Here is a 21,345-nt window from a genome sequence, read left to right as displayed (position 1 = left end):
CACACACACACACACACACACACACACACACACACACACACACACCCAAAGAGCCTTGTCAGATTTGCATGCACAGCCGTTCATTCCTCAAAACTCATCTGATCGTTCAAAGCCAGATTCATGTAATCACATCAATTCCAGACATTCTTTTTCTTTATGGCAGTTTGTGAGGACCTTAGATCTTTGTATATAAATAGAAACACACATATAAAAATGAGTGAAGCCTAACATTAAGGAATGCATACTCAAAGGGGAAACACGCCTCATGGGCCTTCAGTCTGACATACTTATGAGGACCACTTTGACATCAGCCTTAACCGGTACCTCATCTGAACCCTAAGCCCACTTTCAGCTTTGAATAATCCCAGTATTTTTCTTATAAACAGTAACCCTGCTTCACGGGTCCTGTGAGAACTTACAAAATAACTTCGCAGGGCAGTTTGGGCCTCCCAAGCATAGAAAATCAAGAGCACACGTGTATGCGTACGGAGAGCTGCTGGTCTTCTCTTACAAACTCAGAAGTCAACCCTGAATGGTAACTCAATAGCAATATTTACTCTGTCAGTACAGTAACTCAATATACTGTCCGGGCTTGGCAAGTGTGTAAATATGTGTTTTTATGTGCATGCCAGCCTCTGTAAGAGTATACGTGTGATGAGCTGGACAAACACACTCACACGTGTATGCATGCAGACACATACAGACTGACAACCATTTTTCCCTTCTTTTTTCTTGTGTGTTTTTCTATTTGTGTGTTTCAGTGTCCCAGTCTATATGACTGTGTTTGTGTGTCTGTGTGTGTGAGAGACAGAGAAAATTGAGAATTGGGCCAGGCGTTGCAGTTCAGTTTTGTCAGCTGTATGGTTTGGTGCTGGCTGAGGGACGGAGTTCCCCTCCCCTCACCCCCATCTGCCCAGTAAGAGTGTCACATAAAGTCCGGTCTTTATTGATCGTGCCGGTGCCAGATGGCAGATTTATGGAAGATGAAAGCGAGGGACTAATCAGATTTCCAGTCCTGTTTGGGGCTAAAGTTTCCTCCTTTCTTAACACGTTCTCTACTACGCTGAGCATAACCCTAAACAGCAGTCCAAACAGGAAATTACAGAAACGCCTGGCATCCTTTGTGGGTCTGCATATGCATGTGTGTTTGTGTTAAGGTCAAAAGTCAGGGCCATGTGTGGAGGTGATATTAGATAACACGGTAGTCAAATAGGGATTTCTGTTAACTGTACCAAATCTCTGCATTTAATAGCAAGCAAAGACATTTTAATAAATACCTTTTATACATGTTATATTTTAACTGATATTTACAAATGGGAAGAAGATGTATTTGTTATAAGGTTTCAGTGTGGGAGTATATAAGTTATCATTCATGATAACAAACAACCAGAGAATTATTACCAACCGCTATTTTATTCAATTTTGGTGGAGACCAAAAATGGAGCAAAAATAAGAGAAAAAAAGAAAGATACATATTATATTATTATTACACCTGTTCAGGTCAAAACACCAGGTAAAAACATGTCATAACAGTGATCAGGAGTGGGGAGAAATCTCATGTAAACTCGTGTTTTGGTGCGTGGGAAATCCACAAAGAACGAATCCATCATAGATTAATGAATGATGAAATGGATTGGAATAATGAGTGTAAAACCCCCCAGAATCAAATTGGCTTAATATGGCATCTCATCATGTGGTTTCTGCAAACTGTGCAGAAACATTCAGCTTCGTCATGGTTTGCTGAAAACTGGATTCCTGTGATGATTACGCTGTTTATGGTGTAACAAACAGGGGAGAGAGAGGAAGAAATACCAATGAAAACTTTGGCTTGTGTGGTTGTGGAGTGCATTAGACACGAGGCTGTTAACAAAGACCATTTGCAGATGCAGCCTGCAGTTCAGTCGGTGTCTGTGTGTGCATATGCGTCTTCACTCCTCAAGTCCAAGCCACTTAAGAAAACATATTAAGTAAGCTGAATGACTTTTTACTAGTCCAGCATTGAAAAAGTTCTTGTGAGGATTTTTAAGAGTTTGTTTGCTAAAAACGGACACATCAGTGTACCCAGCACACGGGCCTTCCCAGGCTTTTCAATGCTGTGATGTGTGCGAGCTGTTGGAGTGTCATAGGCATATGTAAGGGGTCATGGCTAAATGCTCCAGCTTGTAGCAATGCAAAAACGGGACTCTCAATCCTAACTTTCTTTGGACTTAATCTTACTGGCTAAGCTTCATTCTTTTTAAACATGCAAGGCTCCTAAAAGCAAAAGTTAAAAAACAACAATGCAGCGCAAAGTGAAAAACACAAAGCTCCCAAACAAAGCATGAACCACTCCTCCTGTCTGACAAACATTTACTTACAAATGTAATATAGCATACTGACTTTAGCTCCAATATGGTGGCCAGAGGGTGTGTTTGCCAGCATTCCCAAAAACACCCCCTATATGCTTTTTCAAATGCTCACAAAGAGGCCGAGTTGGTATGTTCTTTTTATTTTTTGTCTTGGACATAAATGTGTGGTAAAACGGGGTGGTGCAGCCCTTCAAGGCAATAACAAAAGGACCAAATGAGAGTTTTGTCCATGTTTCAGGGGTGAGTGATGACTTTGGCAGAGACGCTGCAGATAAAACACTTTCAAGTGAGCGCAGGGCCAGAACTAAAAGCAAACAGCTGTGCTTCCCACTCTCTCTCCCGCACTCACTCTCAGCCTCTCTCGGCGCTTCACTCCTATCTCTCCTTCACCTTTCCGTCTGCTGATTTCATCTCCCTCATTGTGTCCGTCTCTCCCGAAGGCCGCCCGTCTCGTCTCCACGCATTTTAATTCCCCCTCATTGTTTCTTGCATTATTCCCTTGTTTTCCATCGCACTCATTCCTTTCTTTGTCCTTTCCTGTTTTTCTAATCAGCACACACAGAGTTAACTTGTGGCTTGTCATTTCTTTTTAAAATGAGGGTAAAAGTCAGTTACTTTTGTCATATTTTTTTCTTTCTCTCTCGCTTTCTTCTCCCTCTCTCCCTGCTGTTTAATGGGTGGGTCGCCCCATTGTACCCAAACTCACACACAACATCGTCAAATATTACGGCTTTGCTTAATTGAAACTATGCAGCAGAGCGTGCGACTGCATATGGAATATTTTATGTTGCGCTTGTTAGAAATTTCAAGCGCAATGAAGAAACAGCAGATGAGTTTTTTAACAGCCGGTGTTGTGGCAACGTGGCCGAGTGTTTGGAGTTTGTTTTCCAGCGAAGCGAAAAAAGAAAGTCACTCCAGCTTATTTGAAATCCAAACAGGCTTTATAATAACCCCTCTAACCCTCAAATAACCTCAAATGAGTTTTCAAAACAGTGAAGTGGGGAGGGAATACTAGTCATGGACTAACTTTCTGGGGAACATGATTAAGAAATCAAAGCAGAAGAAGTCTCAGTGAAGAGACATAGAAAAAAACAAGTTTACAATAACATTTAGAGTTACTCGATTTAAACATGCACAGGTCTAATAGAACATGCAATGTCAAATGAAACCTTTGTATTTCTAGCATAAGCTCAGACTCATCCTCGTGTATCCGTTTGTGTGCGCCAGCGTTGCTTAAACCAGGTTTCCCACTGTGTTTTCTAGGTATGTGTACCACAGCTCCAAGTGGATGGTGGCGGGAAACGCAGACTCTCCGGTTCCTCCGCGGGTCTACATCCACCCAGATTCTTTGGCCTCAGGGGACACGTGGATGAGGCAGGTGGTCAGCTTTGACAAGCTCAAACTCACCAACAACGAGCTGGATGACCAGGGGCATGTAAGCACAAGACTTTTCTCTGCTACTAAGTTAACAACAACAAAACATCTGTTATGGCACTTTTGAGTCTGGATGTTTCATCACTTCCACTTTGATGTCTGGTCAAATCTACCCCCTCCACAATTGTAGTGTGAAATAAGCAAATTCTTCCTGTGACTGGAATTTATAACAAAGCTGATCAACTGCACATTTCTTCATGGCTGACTGATTTGTAACTTTAAAAAATACAAGTTCTACAAGTTCCTTTAATAAGATGATTTTTTTGTATTGACTTAACAGTGAAGACGCATGAAGAGTAGAACTTACTTACAAAACACTAGATCAGTCATGCTCACCTCCTCTCTTGCTAGTCCATGTGCAATAATTTCGATGTTTCCCAAATAATGTAAAGTAGTACAAGCATATTTACAACAATGACATGAAATGATAACTTCAAATCATGCAGTGTAAAATGTTAATGGTTTAATTTTAAGCTCACTTTCTTAAACTGCTGCTGAAGGGCCCATGTGCAACTTTAAGGCCACTGGACCCAAAGGCCAATCAAATGTGAGTAAATGGTGCTACGCAGCTAAATAATCCGAAAACAAAGCAGATTATTTGTCAACACTACGTTTTTAAAATTTGCAAATAAAAGTTTTGGAATCGTTGTTTATGTTCGTCGTTATATCTTAGAACAAAATCTAGAAATATTTTAAATAAAAGCTGAAGCAGCAGTGTGGATAAAACTTTGGACCACAACGACATACAAAAACAGAGTGACCTATCTGAGCTGCATTTGGTTTAAATGTTCAAGCTGTGATTTATACACATGCACTCGGTGCACTCCTGGAGCTGTGTGGCAGCTTGTGGATGGAAATGTTTTGAAGTGTTTTCTTGAAATGAAAGTTGACACGTTTCTTTGTAGATTTTACGCTTTCGGGACTCACAGAGCCGTGAGACTTGTTCAGAATCGAACCAGATATAGTGCATTCACGCTCAGGCCGCCCCCTTTTTCGAAGGATGGGCTGCTCTGAGCTCATTTAGAGGATTAAAGTGGAAAGATATTAAAAGTTTCCTTGTTTGAATATATCATTTTCCTTTCCTTGGGGGATTTTGTTAAGGTCATTTAAATGATTGAATTTGATTTGTAGTACGCTCCAGCAGCCACATCACTGTGCTAAATTTTAAGTCTGACCACAGTCTCTCTGATTTACTGCCCTGCTTGTATCCAGTCAGTAACAGAGGTAGTTAGCTATAGTGAGCCTCTTATTGCTTCTTGGCTGCTTAAAATATGTTATCCGGGCTTCATAGGTGAAATATTTAAAGCAAAAAAGCAAAAACTTTGACCATAATTTGTCTGATTTATTGCCCTCCTTATATATAATCAGCAAGTGGCCAGCAAGCTAAAATCAGTCCTGTATTTCCACTTGATTCCTCCTCTTAAGGTAGAAATGAGTTTCATGTGAACGGAATTATAGTGAAAGCTGTTAGTTTAATTGTCCTCTTGTGCTTAGCCCTAGCTTTAAAAAAATGGCCAAATATAATACAGATAATATGAAAACTACATAAGGTTGTTTGTGTAGCAGCACTGCTACCTATGACATCAGCAATCGCCAGCAGCAGACGTTGCATAAACACTGAGTGGTTTGTTGGAGTAGAGTTCGAAAGTTACTTTTTTCTTATCAACACTGGTGGAGGAAACAAGTCAATCAAAAGTTAAGTTTATTCTAAATTCAGCAACCTGTTTGATGTATAAATATCAACCTGTTTGCTAACATGCTAGCCACAGCACCCATAAAAGTCTGTCATCTCGAGTCTGCATGAACTCCATGTGCTTTTAGAAACTAAAGGAGAGCTGGTGCTAAGAGAGGAAGGATGACACAGTGCCTGTCTGAGAGATCAGAGTTTCTGTTGCTACAAATCAACTTTGTTACTGAGAAAAAAGATCATACAGTTTTTATAGAAGCCTTGTAGTGACACCGCCATGACAGAGATGTCTCCTGCTCTGTGACAAAATGGCGGGTTCCACATTTGTGCAGCGCACTGCGTGGGCACGGCAGGTTGCTGCTCTGCAGATGATCACATCAGCTCAGTGGTGACAAAAGTAACAACATCTGGGCGTCAGCGCGCGACGATTCGCTTGCAGGGCTTCTTCAGAGTGACGGGAGGTTGTCTTTCCTTTCCTGCTGCTCGGCTTTAGGGTCTTTGTTTCCCTGGAGGGTCTTTAGAGGCCAAAGAAAATTAATTTCGGAGCTTCCTGTGTGGGAAACCTCACCACGTCTCACTCATCCTCCTGACTTGTGGTGTCGTGAAATGTCTGCCTCATCACAAACAGAAACCATACGTGTCATGAATCATCAGGTGTCACAACAGAAGCAGTCTGTGAGCAAAATCAATATTTTTGCACGTCTCTCCGAGCGCATTATCAGAGCAGCGTTGCCATTTTACAATAAAAACTTGATCCATTCACAGCACTTGTCAGCAGATATGAGGTGATCTCACCTGTGTAAAGCTAAACAATCAAAAATCAGAATTAAAAGTAAAGCGCAGACAGCGCTGGAAGTCCACCTCGAGATATTTAGAGACAGGGGTTAAATATAGAGCACATATACAAAACATTATCAGCTTAGACAACATGATTTATTGTTGACTGTATGACTTTAGATACTCTTTTAACCTGCAGCGCTCCGTCATTCATTAAGGATAAAATTCATCCCATCATTCTGTTTTGGTCGAGTATGAAAGAAATGCCCAGGTTGCTCAATTCAAAATAACACAGCAATAATATAAAAACACATTAACTTAATCATGTCATTAACTTTATTGTTTTTCATATTATGTTGTTTATTTTTTGTAAATTATTATTTTACAATGAATTTCTTTATGTTAACATAACCGTAAAATAAATGACATGGAATAAAATGGACAAGAATTTCTTGTGGAATTTAAAATAATCTAAAGTGACATCAAATCCAGCAGGAACTTATACTCCACCAGTAACTGTGCTCCACTATATATACTTTAAATAATCTAAGCTTATAAAAGTTTATTTTATGCATTCATACAGTTTCGTGCTATCTTGATGATGATTATGTTGAAAAATAAAGTTAAAAATAAATTCACAATATAATATTCTTATAATATAAATCATTTTACATAATAATGCTATTCTATAGAAAATCTGAACATAAAAATATTAGCAGTAATGATATCAACCAAATTACTGTAAATTTTTGTTTTGCCTTTTCTTTGGCAAACTAATTACATTTTTTTAAAGTGTGTTTTGTTTGAGTTGGTAAGAGATTACAAACAAGTACACTTTTTAAACTATGTTATTGTACGTGCATTACTAATGCATTCACACTTTATTTGTATTTTTAAACTCTGCAGTTATTATCAACATGCAATTAATTTGCAAGTATTTTTGCAAGACTGTTGAATGTTAGTCAAAGCAACAGTGTAACTGTTTTATATCAAGATTGCACTTTGCTTTCATTACACCAAAGTTTTGAATTTCAGGAATTTTTCAAATGCGGTGAAAACTCTCCGTCCAGCAGTTTTGTGTCATTTGCACACGGGGGAAACCGTGCCGCAAGCTAAAAGCTTCTCTTACCTCAGTGCCTGCATGGACTCATTACCCTCAGTCTGCATGCTTATAGCTTCAAATCTGCCTCATGCTGTCCCTCTCTCACTGTTCTATGGGAAAACCTAATAAAATGCTAAAGCAGACTCGACTAGCCAAAACATTTTTTGTTACTTCTGTTTTGTTCTTTGTTAATGATCCATTGCATGGTAACGTATCAATGCTGCTGTGTGAAACCGTTCAAAATGCCACAGAAGATGTTTCTACAGTCTGCTTTGAGGCCTTTGCCCTTTTTTCTTTTATACTGAGTAAAAGACCTTCCAGAGACACAGCTGACTCATATACAGTCAGTGAATCCTCGACCGTTTTCACAGCTGAAATCACAGGCTTGCTTTGATTACTAATTGTTTATGGTCATTAAAGTGTTTTAACTATGTTTTTAAAAAAAAAACAATTAAAGCCAAATGTGCCTTAGACATTGAACGGGATCTAACTTGGTGGACATGCACGCGACATGTTATGTGCATGTGCTGGTGTCCCTGGTGTGAATGTCCAGAATATTTTCAAAGGGGGTCCAAAGAACGTCATTACCTACCACGGAAATGAAAACACCACTTATTAAATAATTGTATTTGAGCGTGAACGACTGTCAGCTGATGTCCTCTGGCTGCTCCTTGAGTCATTTGTTCTGAGTTCAGCGAGTCAAAGTGTGACTTTGACCCACAAGATAGTTGTTTCATTATTTTAACTTTTTTTTCTCTTTTTGATAATTTACATTTTATTTAAAATCTGTAAATAAACTGAAAATACGACTGGATTTTGCTTGAGCGCTTATGGTTGGAATGGCAGACAATACGAATTGAAACTTGTTTGATTTGATTTGAACATTAAAATCTCCAAGATCAATTTTTTTTTCACAGCTCTGTTTTATCAATTGAAACAAACGTAGTCTGAAAACAACCCACAAAATGTGAAAGTATTTTTTCCATGGTGCAAAACTTATGCCTGGACGTGCTGCCTGGAGACCGTTCCTCTGACCACCCGGGTAAAGATACACCACAGCACCCGCCCACGCAGTTTGATTGGCAGGTCATCACTGGGCAGAGCATGCCAAAACACCACAAAAATGAATACCGAGCAACACAGATGGAGACATGTCTTTAAAATGAGGATTGCAGATCAGCACATGCGTCTCCACGCAGATGCCCAGTCATGATTCGTGTGCGTGTAGTGTGTGTGATTTGAGGTCTGGAACACTGAATGTAATGTTTTTGATATTCAGAGGTGTTTTCCCCCTGCGGCTCTAGTTTGAAATGACCCCCTCTGTTGTAACAGAGTGCTGAGGTGGTGGGGGGGTTGTGGGTGTTTGGCTCTGGGGAGGTTTTCTCACTCTCAGATTAATCAGGAGCAGACTGAAACCCTGAGGCGAGGTTGGGGCCGACACTGTCTGACGCCTCCGCTCTGCTGTGAAATAATGTGAAATAATCCTCAAGCCAGCGTCACTGCAGTGAGAACTTTGTTTCTGCTTAATGTCACGTAGCCCTGGTCGGGAATCAGTGCAGCTAATTGATGTTTACAAGAAAGCGTTTTTTTGTTTTTTTTAGGACGGAGGTTTTATGTTGTATTTTGAGTGTTTTGTACATTTCAAGGCACCTATAATGCATTCACACACAGATTTGTAACTACCGAGATCATCCTTCACAGATTACGCACCCCTGCGTACATTCACACAAAATGACTGACTGCACTTCACTCTCTTCTTTTCTCATATTTATAGATCATCCTCCACTCCATGCACAAGTATCAGCCTCGTGTTCATGTCATCAGGAAGGACTTCAGCAGTGAACTGTCTCCAAACAAACCAGTGCCCAGCGGGGAAGGAGTTAAGACCTTCAGCTTCCCTGAGACAGTCTTTACCACAGTCACTGCTTATCAGAACCAGCAGGTATTCAGCTCTGATTTGATCACCATAGTAAAAACTGATTACAGGATATTACTTTAAAACAAAAAAAGAAATCAGACGTAATTTCAGAAGTGCTCTGAAATTACTCATCTCTGAAAAGCTTAAAAAAATCCCTTCATATAATCTGCTTTAAAAATCCTCACAGTTTATAGCGATGGCATTTTCTACTCAAGCATTTTTGAAAGTTTATAAATAAAATGTCTCTTTCTATGTTGTCCTTTTCTGCAGATTACCAGACTAAAGATTGACCGCAACCCATTTGCCAAAGGTTTCAGAGACTCTGGAAGAAACAGGTACATTGTTACAACATCATCCAGGCAATACACCCTCCTTAGGTGTCTTCAGTGCTTTGTCTCTGTTATCAGCCAAAGCAGTTATACTGAGTCTTAGCTGACACATGCAAAGAGATAAATAACAACCACGTGATTCAGATTCTCCAATCAATCTAACCTCTATGCTGTTAGACTCTATGGGGGGTAAACAAAGAACCCCATGCTAATTGTTGCACTGTGTGACCTTTATTGTGGAAATAATCCTCTGAAGATAGCACACATGCAGCTGTTGCCCAGATCTGCAGTACAGACAGACACACTGATGCACAAGCGAGAGAAAACAACGTTTGTTCTCTTTTGCTTTCATTGTTTCATTCCTCTGATTTTCAGGTCTTAGAATAATAACCTGTACATGCATAAACAGGTTGAAACTGGAAATCAATGTCAAACGCTGTCAAAACACTGAACAGATACTGATGTATGTATTTATTATGTATTTATTTATTTCCACTTTTTGATTTTATTAAGACTTAAAGCTAGGAGTTATTTCTGCTTTGAAAGGTGTTGTGACAAAGGGTTGTAGCTATTGCCCGGTTATATCAATACTGATTCAAGTAAAGGCCAACTATGTTTGTGTTGTTGGTGCCTTTCCAACAAATAATATTACTTGCCGGGATGTATAGATTGTCCAAGAAGTTTGTACTTAATCTTTGAGTAAATTTGAGTATTTTACTAGTCTGTTGCTTGGAACTGATATATGGTGCCTGTGCGGCTTATTAACTGAGCTTAGCGGTAAACCTGCCTCTCCATCACCTCGTCCAAATATTGTTACTTCTGGCTCAATCACTAGTGGGTGCATGTTGCTGGTCCTAGAATATGGTTTGCTGCACTGTGACTAGCTAATGAACAAGTATCCATCCATCTTTAATCTTAACTGTAAATATTTGCTTGTCTCTGACATTTGCTGTGAGCTGATTATTAGTTTTTCCACATTTTGTCAAAGGTACCAAGTTTTCATTTCTCTTACGCTCACCTTTAGCTTCAAAGTGGGCTGATTGTTTTTATTTTAGACATTTAGCTCCATAAAACCCCTAAAATTTCATCACTCACTTAAGACCTGCTTCAGACTGAAATAAAGCCATAAAATGTGATTGGAACAACGGCTACATGTAACTAAATTTAGGCCAGTTTAACCTAGACGTCTAGACATGCTTTGACCTGAAAATCACCATATCCGTGCTTACGGGAATATTAACACTGTCTGTACTCGTGTTTTCTTTCTTTTTTAATCATGCCCACATTCCCACACGACCTATAAAGCAGTGAAGTCGGCCATTTAGTCGCTATAAATTACAACCAGAATTCTGTGAGATATGTTTGCTCTCCTCTTCCTGACACAAATCCAAACAAAAGGCAAATGAAACACAATACAAAAATGGTTTGACTCTTATTGTCGCACGGTAAAAGGTTGCACTGGGACATGTTGTCATTACTGTCTTGTTACTGTGCGATGTTAGCCAGAGACAGCAGTCTGACGCTGCACTGTGGAAGACTTACTTCTACTTACTTTTCAAGCTAACTAATAACATTATTGATTATGTTGGATTTTATCCTGATGCTTTCTTAGATGTTCTACATCACTGTTTACCTCTCCTTCTGCCTCTATCCCCCTCCTCTCGTCTCCTCCCCTCTTTTCTCTTGATTCGCCTTGTTGCACCCAGTCACTGAATCATCCTATATCTATAACATAGTGGAGGAGAGGAGGAAAGAGAAGGGGTCTCCACACATGAAAGCAGCCCCCTCATCTGGTCCGCATTATTGGCGCACAGATATTTGAGACATCTTTTTTCGTTTTTCAGACAATAGACCGTTTGATTTATGAACTGGCATTAGAATTTCATTGCAGAAAAGCTACAGATGAAAAGATAACAGAGCACAAGAGATTTGTCTTTAGAGAGAGAAAATGAATTGATCCTCACGTACTGCTCAGGATTCCTTCCCTTCACGCCCGTCTGGGATTTGTTTTGGTTCAGATTTGGCCAGGACACACTGAGATTTCAGACTGCTTCTGTTACCTTAAAAGCCCTCTCTCAGTCATTCTGAATTTCATGCTTTGTGTCGGAGCTGATTTCTTTTTTTTTATTGCGTCATTCATGAATATTGTTAGCGAGCTGCAGCTCTGACCTTTGACCTTCATGCTGCTGTTTCAGAATAATTATGGTGATTTGGGAGTTTGGTCACACAGGATGAAGTTATTAGCTCAATATGAAATGTAACTGTAGATACGGCGTGTTTCCAGCTCACAGTCAGGTCTGATTTTTAATCAAGAAAAAAACTGCAAATATTCAGTTCAATCAAACATAAACGTCTGATTATAATTACACTTTGGCAAATCTTGAATTATGAAGGTCAACCCAGTATTAGGGCATAAATGCAATAAATGATCATATATCATCATCATGATTATTATTATTATTATTATTATTATTAACTGCAACATTGCTAATACAAGAGATAGGGCCAAGGGCAGATGCTTCTGCATCCCCTGAATTATTTTCACAAGATTTCTCAACATTTTGATGATCAAATGATGATAAACGAAACCACAATTAGCAAAAACTGGTTAAAAATAATTAACCTCATGCTAATTTCATTAGCATGATAATCATGATTTTTCTCTTGGTCAAAAGTTTGTCTATCAAGGAAAAATCCTGCAACACGACCACCTCTGACTAACATTATCATCGATTTGGATGCAGTTTCCGATGTGGCAGTGATTGGATGCTGGCATCAGCATCAGGTGCAGCTTGTTAGGTTAGTGGCTCCTGTGAGCAGTCAGTGGATGTTGTCTGAAGCAAATGCCGATGTGTGTTGGCAAAGCCAAGAAATTCCAGCTGCACGGACAGATCAGGCGGAGTCGTTCGTAATTTTATTATGTGCAGATGTATCCTTGGTGGCTAATGTGTCAGATTAGGGTTAGAAACGTCAACAGGTGAGACAGACGAGATAAAAGCAATTAACATTTCCTGTGCTTAGCCTGAACAAGTCACAATTATCTGTAATGAGTAACGACAGTCGTTTAGTCCACATCTTTCTTGTCACCTTGTGGTAAACACTAGATAGGAAGGAAAATCAAGGTAATTTCCAGTGAAACCAAACCTTGCTCGCCCCCTAATAAAATACTAACCCTCTCTTGATTTGCCTTCTCTGCAGCCAGGTTGAGCAAAATGTAAAAGTGCTGCAGCTGCAACTGAAAGCAGTGGAAACAGGCAGCTGTGCACATAAAAGCAGGTGTGACATATTTTGTTATTATTGCCACGCGCGTCTTTTAAACGTTACTCAGCTTCTATTAGTATCGGATATGGGTGACATAAACAGTTATAAAAAATACCTAAGGTACTTTCTTTGGGTTTTTAAGCTGTAAAATGAATGTGCAGCTCATTTGCTGTGAAGCATTACCAACAGATTCCATATTCAGGGGAAATTCCAAATTAATAGAAAGGCCAAACTTGCACTGCTAATTCTCAAATTAAGCACCATCTTGTTTTCCTTTTTCTGAGTTTCTTGTTGAATCTTAATGCGGTCCTCTCTCAGCCTTACGGTTATGGGGGTGTCGTCAGTTGTCTGGTGACCAGGCTTTATGGCCCGGTGGAGGGATACAGCTCATTTGTTGGGTTTTGGTCCCGCGGCAGCAGTGCAACTGTATGAATGAGTGCAGTGATGATGAGGGCTGGGCTGATTAGCATGGCACACTAACGAGCTGCCACAGCCAGGGAGCTGGTGGCCCTAAAATAACACAGGGAGCAGAGCGGACGCTGCTTTGCCTGGGCCAGAGCCGAGCGCCATGTGGGGAAGTAAATCAAGCAGGAAGGAGAACCATGTACAGATTCAGGATGAAATGTCACCTCAGATTTATATGCACACTAAAATTCTGCTCCTTTTTAATGGCCCCAGTTTCCTCCTAGCTGGACTCTGGTTTATCCCACCTCTCTCTCCATCTCCATTATATATCTCAAACCCACCCCAGCTCCCGATGTTTCTAGCTGTCTCACTGACATGTAGAGTATCACTGCCCATTTTTCTTCCATTGATGTTTTCAGTATATTTAGATTCTCCCTCTATGTACTCGTCAAGTCACAGTTTATTAATTCTATTAACGGAAATGAGTAAATTACTTATTTAACTCTATTAAAAGTACAGTTTTAAAATAAAGTTAAGTATTAAAAAGGCTGATTTTGTTGCAAGAGTGAAGAAAGAAATATGAATACTTTCCCCAAACTTTGGTTATTGTTCTCATTAAGCGTTTCAGTGTTCATTTCAAACATTTAAATGTCTATAGTAACAATCAAAGCTCATAATTATCTAAAATCTAAAATCAGGCTTCTGGGACTTTAAATACAACAGTGAGCCTGATCAAGGCTTCAAGCTTTAGACTTAAAAAAAAAAGAGATACATGCTTAAAATCAGTGATTAATCTATGACTGATAATATTATTTTCTCTGTCCTAGCAGCAGCTTTTATTGTAAACTTCATTTAAAAAAAAATACTTGCCTCTTGTTTTCATTTCTTTTTTTGTGTTTGTGTGTGCGTCCTAAAATTGGTTTTGTATGTCTCTGTCAGGACTGGCCTTGAGGCAATCATGGAAACATATGCTTTCTGGAGACCTCCAGTGAGGACACTCACATTTGAAGACTTTACAAATATGCAGAAACAGCAAGGTATGTAAATAAATATATTTGTGCAGTCCTTCTCATCTGTCTTAAAGGAACAAATTTACCTTAACTTTGTGACATTAAAAAAAGTATTACAGTAGAATAATGTAAGGCAAAAAAACCCCAACCTACTAATAAACTACTGACTGTGAAACTGTATCATATTGCTTCCTTTTACAATATGCTATATTCAGTTGATATTTTAAACCTTTAGATCTTCTTTTCTATGTGTTGAAAAACACACCACACAATTATAAGTTTCCGTATTATAAAGCTTTTTCTCAGTTTTTGACCAATAAATCAGTAAGTAAACTTTGAAGACTTTGATGGGTGTTAACCAGATTTTAATGGATTGTTAAAATGACCCCACTTTACACCCCTACAAATTTTGGCATAACTTTTTGAACTATCAATCAATCAATCAATCAATCAATCAATCTTTATTTATAAAGCACTTTTCATACAAAGAAAATGTAGCACAAAGTGCTTTACATAGTTAAAAGCAGCCCACCCCACCCTCCAACTCCCTCTCCACACTCTCAATACACATATATCCCCCCACCCCCACCCACACACACATACACACACGCGCACACTTAAAGAGTAAAAATTGGGCTGTCTGTAAAACTATTGTGTTTACAGACAGAATGACACGCGCGCATACGCTAACAAACACATAACCTACTTGGCAGGGGTAATGAAATGCAAAATGATGTTAAAGTCACATTTATGGTTAAGAAACACACACACACACACACACACACACACACACACACACACACACACACACACACACACACACACACACACCATAATAAGTTTATGAATGACTGTCAGTACATCAAGGATCGCTGTATCATGATACCATCATTGTCACGGGCGACTTGTTGTACGAGTATTGTAATTATGAATTAGTTTGTGTTTTCAGATAAAACCTGTAAACTGAAACCAAACATGAAATGATCACTGACTGGGACATTTTTACTTTCGGTTTTTTTTTGTGATTTTAAATGTATTTGGTTTAAAATTGGATTTTCATAACTGAAACGTCACATCATCTTTTTTTTTAGGGCTCATTACAGTGTAGTGTAATACATTACTGCACAGTTACCTAGAGTTGTGTGCAGTGGTACTTACCATGACCTTGGCGCATTGGTGTCCCAGTGTGAACTCTCCATGTGCATATTTTCCCTCCATATATCAGCTGTGGTTGTCCTTCATCTGAGCTTGGCCATACACTGCTCCTCTGGCAGGTCTGCCTGCGTCTGCTGAACTTTTCACATCACGCGTAGCCGTTGCAAATAAAATCGTTAAACAAACCTTGTGGCTTTTGGACGGCTCCACGACAAGAGTCAGCGTCACTTGGGCCACCTCCCTTTGTCTCAGCTCCAGAGTCGACATCCAGGAACGAGTCATGGCTCATATCAAGGGCCTCGCCGCTTTCAAGCAACTCTAAAGCAACGCTGACCTGATCCATGTTACCCTCGGAGGTCAGCATGACGTAATGCTCCATGTTTTGTCAGAGCGGGCTGACACGTGTTTGTTATCTTTAAACTTCTCCGCAGTGATTAAGATTTAATTAAAGTCCTTGCTCTGTCAGTGAACCCTGTATCATCTCATAAAGACTCTGTGTTGTGTGCATGTGCACTCTGTGGTAACTGTAAGGAACTGTGTAGCTTTGCTCTTATGGCACCAGACACCCTTTTCCCCTTCAAAGCAATCAAGCATTCTCCCTCGGCACTGAAGCCCCCCGAGCCCGTCTATCCAGAGGAAAACATGACATCACTTAACTATCGTTCTCTCTTTCCGAAACATATCTACCTTGCCCCCCTTTTCTTTTCTCTCCCTCCTCATAAGCTCCCCCCTTCATCTCCTTGAGCTGAGCAGAGCGCTGCGGCGATATTATCGAAGGCATATGGTGCAAAGAAGAGCCCGAGCCAAGCGAGTCCTGGATTATTTAGTTATGCGTCCTCCTCATTCCGGTTTCAAACTGAATTTTAGGACAGCAGCATGAACGTGAGCCAAGTTCTTATTAACACAGAAGTATGTGATTAATACCTCACAGTTTTCACATCTCTCTGAAAGGCTTGGCCTGAGGATCTTACTTGTGCCACCAAACTTATATGCATGTATTATATGTGGGGTGACACGAATCTCCTCAGAACAGAATATTTAATGCGGCGTATTTTACAAAACAGTTCGTGATCGTGTATACAGAGTACGGCTGCAGTTGGTCTGAGAACAGGGGTTTGACAAAGCCAATTTGGATCAACTGACTGAGTTTGCATAACAACACACAATCTCATGGGAACTTCAGTTTAAAGCCTCTAGTTCTTCAGTCTAGTGCAGGGGTGGGCAATCTCAGTCCACGAGAGCCGGTGTCTCTGCAGGTTTTAGATGTGTCCCCGAACCAACACAGCTGATTTAAATGGCTAAATTAGCTCCTCAACATGTCCTGCAGTTCTCCAGAGGCCTGGTAACGAACTAATCATGTGATTCAGGTGTGTTGACCCAAGGTGAGATCTAAAACCTGCAAAGAAACATAAGCAAAAGTTGAATGCAACAGAAACCGAGACACAGTCACAGTGTGGCCATGCCCTAAGGGATACCCTGCTTTATCGCTTTTTAATGCAGGTTTAAGGCCATTTGGAGAAGCCTTTCGAGGCATTACAGTTTCTGGTACTCCCACATTGGCTTTTGTATAGTTCACTCATTCTCTCTGTATTTCTGTTTTGCAGGGGGCAGCACAGGCACTTCTCCTACCACCTCCAGCACAGGAACTCCATCTCCCTCTAGTGCAGCACACCTCCTTTCTCCCTCCTGCTCCCCTCCAACCTTTCACTTGGCCCCTAACACCTTCAATGTGGGCTGTAGGGAAAGTCAGCTTTGCAACCTGGGCCTGTCGGAGTACCCTGCCTGTGCTCGCAGCAACATGGCGGCCCTACAGGGGTATGGCGGCCTGGCTGAAAGTTCATATGGACGCCTCCAGGCTGCAGGGAGTGCTGTGGCGTCTGGTCAGCCCTCTGAATCCTTTTTGCCACAGAGGACTTCCTCTTTGATTGCTGCCGGCATGCAGGGTGGCACTCACGCTTCCCTGACTGGCAGCGGCAGTGGTGGCGGCGGCGGGGGCAAAATGGATGGCTATAGCGGTCAGCTCGGCTCATTCCCAGCCTCTCAGCTTCAGTACGTGATGCAAACCGGGGGAAGCTCCAGCTCAGCCTCGTCCTCTTCATCCGGATCCGCCCCTTCCTCTGCCCACATGTTTGGTGGAAGCCACCACCACGTGCAGCAGGGCTCCTACAACGCTTTCTCCCTCCACAACCCTTACAATTTGTACGGATATAACTTCCCCACTTCTCCTCGCCTGGCCGCCAGCCCCGAGAAACCCCAGGGCGGTTTGCTCTGCTCCTCCACTCCTGCAGGGGCATTCGCCGAGCGCCAGTACTTGTCCAACGGAAGCATGGACACCATGCACATGATCGGCAACACCACCGGTGGCCAGCAAAGCAGCAGCTCTTGTGACGGACGTCAGTATGGCTCCTCGTCTCAGATGTCCATGCACATGGTGTAGGAACTCAGACCCAACCTTGCAGGGCGCCACGTTTTTAATGTCTTCAATATGAAAAGTAAATCTACAAACCTGGTTTGGTGTTAAGTTTGAACCAGTGTTTTCACATGAAGGATAGATATACTGAGGTACAAAGGAAGCTTTCAGAAAAAGGACGTCCTCTCAACATTTTGTTTTTAAAGATACTTACAGTGGAAGACAAAAATATTATTTAATTATCTTTGTATTAATGAAGGACGGCAACTTGACAGCAATGAAACAACAACCTCATTCAGATCAGTGTTATAAGAAGTGGCAGTGTACTTACTCTGGTACAGAGGGGATTATCAGTTGTGAGTGTCATTGTGCAATAGAAGCAACAGGTTCTTCAAAATGACTTGATTTTTTGGGGACTCAAATGTCATCTGCTCTTCCTGCCATTCTGTAACCAAAGAACCTTCTATGTGATACAGAGGGTTTTTACTTCACTCGGCACTTGTGCCATATTAGCTTGGGAATGCCAAAGTGTCAGTGGTTGCTGACAAAATCCACAGTTTTTGGCTGGAATGAAATAGACAACTGGACCGGATCACCGAATGACTCTCTGCTCCACGTACATGCAGGAGAGAAACTGGTGCATGCTGTGGGAGATGGTGAAAACACACAAATCTGGTAATTGTTGCAAGAGTTCACTGAGGAACTTTTGCTTCATCCTGAAAATGCCAGCATATATGCACATTAGAAATCAGGACTTCACCACGCAACTCAACCTTTTCTCCTCTAAGACTGGATTGGTTATTTTTTGAGTGGATTCTGTTTTAAATATATATATAAATATATGTATAAGATGGCGAATGCAATCAATAACATAAGCTTAAAAAGTTGTTGTGTGACAAAAAGTAAGCAATAGCAGCACAGAGTAAAGTATGTTGTGACGTGTATTACAGATGTGTATTTAAGTGCTGAACAGTATAGCAATTTTACAGGACAATCTGTTATTAAAATGTGTGAAAAAGGGGAAATAGCAAAGTAATTCTTTTTTTTGTGAAACATTTTAAAAAAATGTAAATACAAGTGCCAAGCACCTAAAAAACAAACAAACAAACAAAAAAAGAAACCCTCAATAAACGTTTTAATTCATTTACATGGGTTGGATTTCTTCCCTCTCTGTGAACAGTACAGGCAATTATTCTGGAAAATTAAGAACATACGACATTTTCTAATTCAGATGAAAAAAATGCGTCTTTGTTAGTAACATATAGACTGTAAATAAGGACTTGACAAGGTTCCTAGTTTGAATCCCAGCTGAACCCTTTCTGTGTGGAGTTTGCATGCTCTTTCTCTTCTCTGTGGGATTCCTGTGGATACTCCAGCTTTTCTCAAAAGTGCAAAGACGTGCATGTTTTAAAGAGACCACAGCTTTGAGGTAGATACAGTCTTGTAAATATATATAATAAAGCACTGTACAGTTAAAATGTAACTTAAACTTTAAGTGATCACTAAATGCAAGCACGTTGCATTACATTAATTCACTTATTCGTTTGCGCGTTAAAGTCTTAATTTGAGCATTTTGGCTGTTGACAACTTGTGTTTTCAGTGCAGGATGTGAGAATATTTAAAGGAGAAGCAGAGTGTTAAATGATCATATTACGCTAACATGCTTGATTGTGAAGTGCTTCCAGAGACTGGACTGGATTTGACCGACACTGATACCGTTTAAACGGTTGAATGTGGTTCCACGGTGGTCCTACAGACAAGTGTCCTTTTTCATGAGGTGTTTTTGATCTTTCACATTTTTTTCTCATTAAATTTGCTGTAGTTAGTGCAGTAAGTAACATCCTTATAAAGTACAACAATCTATCTCACTTCTTAGATAGCACAAATGTCTAAGACTGTGACTCTTGAGTACAAAGCACTGCATAGCAGGCCATACTATTTGTTAGATTACATAAAAAAGGCTTTAAAGGTCACCTACAGCACAAATGCAAATGAGAGGTCCAGTTTAGTGACCTGAATTAGCAGATGGTTGTAGTTATATGGACAAAAAGATGCATAATTTTAAGCCTTAATACAACTTCCCTCTTTCCACCCCAACCGACCCGCACACCCACCTTGCTGTTGTTATGAAGCAGGGAAGCTGGCTACAGACCAAGCGCCTGTTTTGTGCCAAGCTGTAAACATAGTTATTCTGTAAAATGGAAATCTATCTGGATCGGCCTGTTTTACAGCCTCAAGTGGCCATTTGAACAACTGTAACTTTTAGCTCTTTCACAGCGTTTTGACTTAATTTGGTGGTTCCCGCTTGGTCATACGCCTCAAACTCAGAGGAAACAGGAGTTGCGCATAAGCAAAACAAATTAGACTGTTTAAAGTAGGTAATCAACAGAATAATGATGCTTTTACTCACCACATGTTCTGTATTTCACAGCTATATACTGATTAACTCTTGGAAATGACTGATAAATATCATCTAAGAAGCATGCCATTTTGAATGGAGCTTGACATTCTATCCACGAGAGCTGATTTGCCAGTCGCAGCCTCTTGGCCACAATAGCAACAAATGGCGTGATTATTAATCACGCAAGAGAGTGTTCTCTGCTTATAAAACACACACATCTGCTCCGCTCCACATCACAGGCACGGGCTTCAAACGCTGACGCAATGCATCGATCATAAACCAAAACTGGGAGAAAAAGACCCCAAGAAAAAGACGATTTTTCTCCCTGCTGGTTCTGTTTATTATGAGAATGAAGAATAAAGCTCTTGTGCCAACTGCACTCAGCTGCACTACTCCTGTTGTGCTTGTTGCACAAAAATATGGCACCTGTTTAAAGAGACAGAAAAATCCCCTTGTAATCATTTGAACCTCCAAGCGAAGGAAAATATTCAGCTTTTAGGATCGTTCCTACTCCAGCCTTGTGGTTCTTCTCTTGTTATACAGACGCAGATTCCAGCGATTTAGCCGGGGCCAATCAGCATCTATTACATGGATGTCTTCTGAACGGCTCTCCCCAATCACTTCCTATCACGAGTACAGCTCCAGCCATGAAATATCATATCTGAACCATCATCGGAAAATGAAGGGGGTAAAGGACCGTGGAGACGGCGACCCACTATTGGAAACACCTGTTTTTCCAAGCATGACTTCAAATAATGAGCAGGGTGATGTACCGGAGAGAAGCGTATGATTTCATAATTTGGCATCGCTCCATCTCTCTGGACATTATTTCCAATAATTATTCACATTATTTGTCTGATGTGCGCCCCATCTCCTGTTCCAGCAACATTCAAAATCACCCTGTTACCCACCCCCCACCCGTCTTCACCGCAAATCTACCTCAGGGCCTGTTAAATAGGAGATGTATTGGTAAAGAGGAGCAGTGCACATGGCTCTACAGAGAGGCGGCATGACATAATGCACAGCAGGTCTATTTTTATACCGTAAACTATCCATCAGGTCCTTAAGTGGAAAAGAATGGCAAGAGGCTTGAGTAACAGCCACTCGC

General features: G+C 40.6%; 1 protein-coding gene across 1 annotated transcript in view; it reads left to right on the top strand.

Moving 5' to 3' along the window:
* Positions 1-20,593, top strand: part of tbx15 (T-box transcription factor 15) — a 34,465-nt gene extending 13,872 nt beyond the window's left edge. Inside the window, exons 4-8 of the mRNA XM_005932503.3 lie at positions 3,612-3,783; positions 9,123-9,290; positions 9,537-9,601; positions 14,201-14,298; positions 17,031-20,593. Coding sequence (XP_005932565.1) covers positions 3,612-3,783; positions 9,123-9,290; positions 9,537-9,601; positions 14,201-14,298; positions 17,031-17,863 — 1,336 coding nt within the window. The 3' untranslated portion in view covers positions 17,864-20,593. The remainder of the gene's footprint in view (positions 1-3,611; positions 3,784-9,122; positions 9,291-9,536; positions 9,602-14,200; positions 14,299-17,030) is intronic.
* Positions 20,594-21,345: the final 752 nt, after the last annotated feature.

The sequence above is a fragment of the Haplochromis burtoni genome, unplaced genomic scaffold, assembly GCF_018398535.1.
Source record: "Haplochromis burtoni strain Fernald_Lab_line unplaced genomic scaffold, NCSU_Asbu1 Contig_154, whole genome shotgun sequence".
Classification (NCBI taxonomy): Eukaryota; Metazoa; Chordata; class Actinopteri; order Cichliformes; family Cichlidae; genus Haplochromis; species Haplochromis burtoni.
Note: the sequence above shows the minus strand (reverse complement) of the source record. Positions and strands in the feature narration are given on the sequence as shown.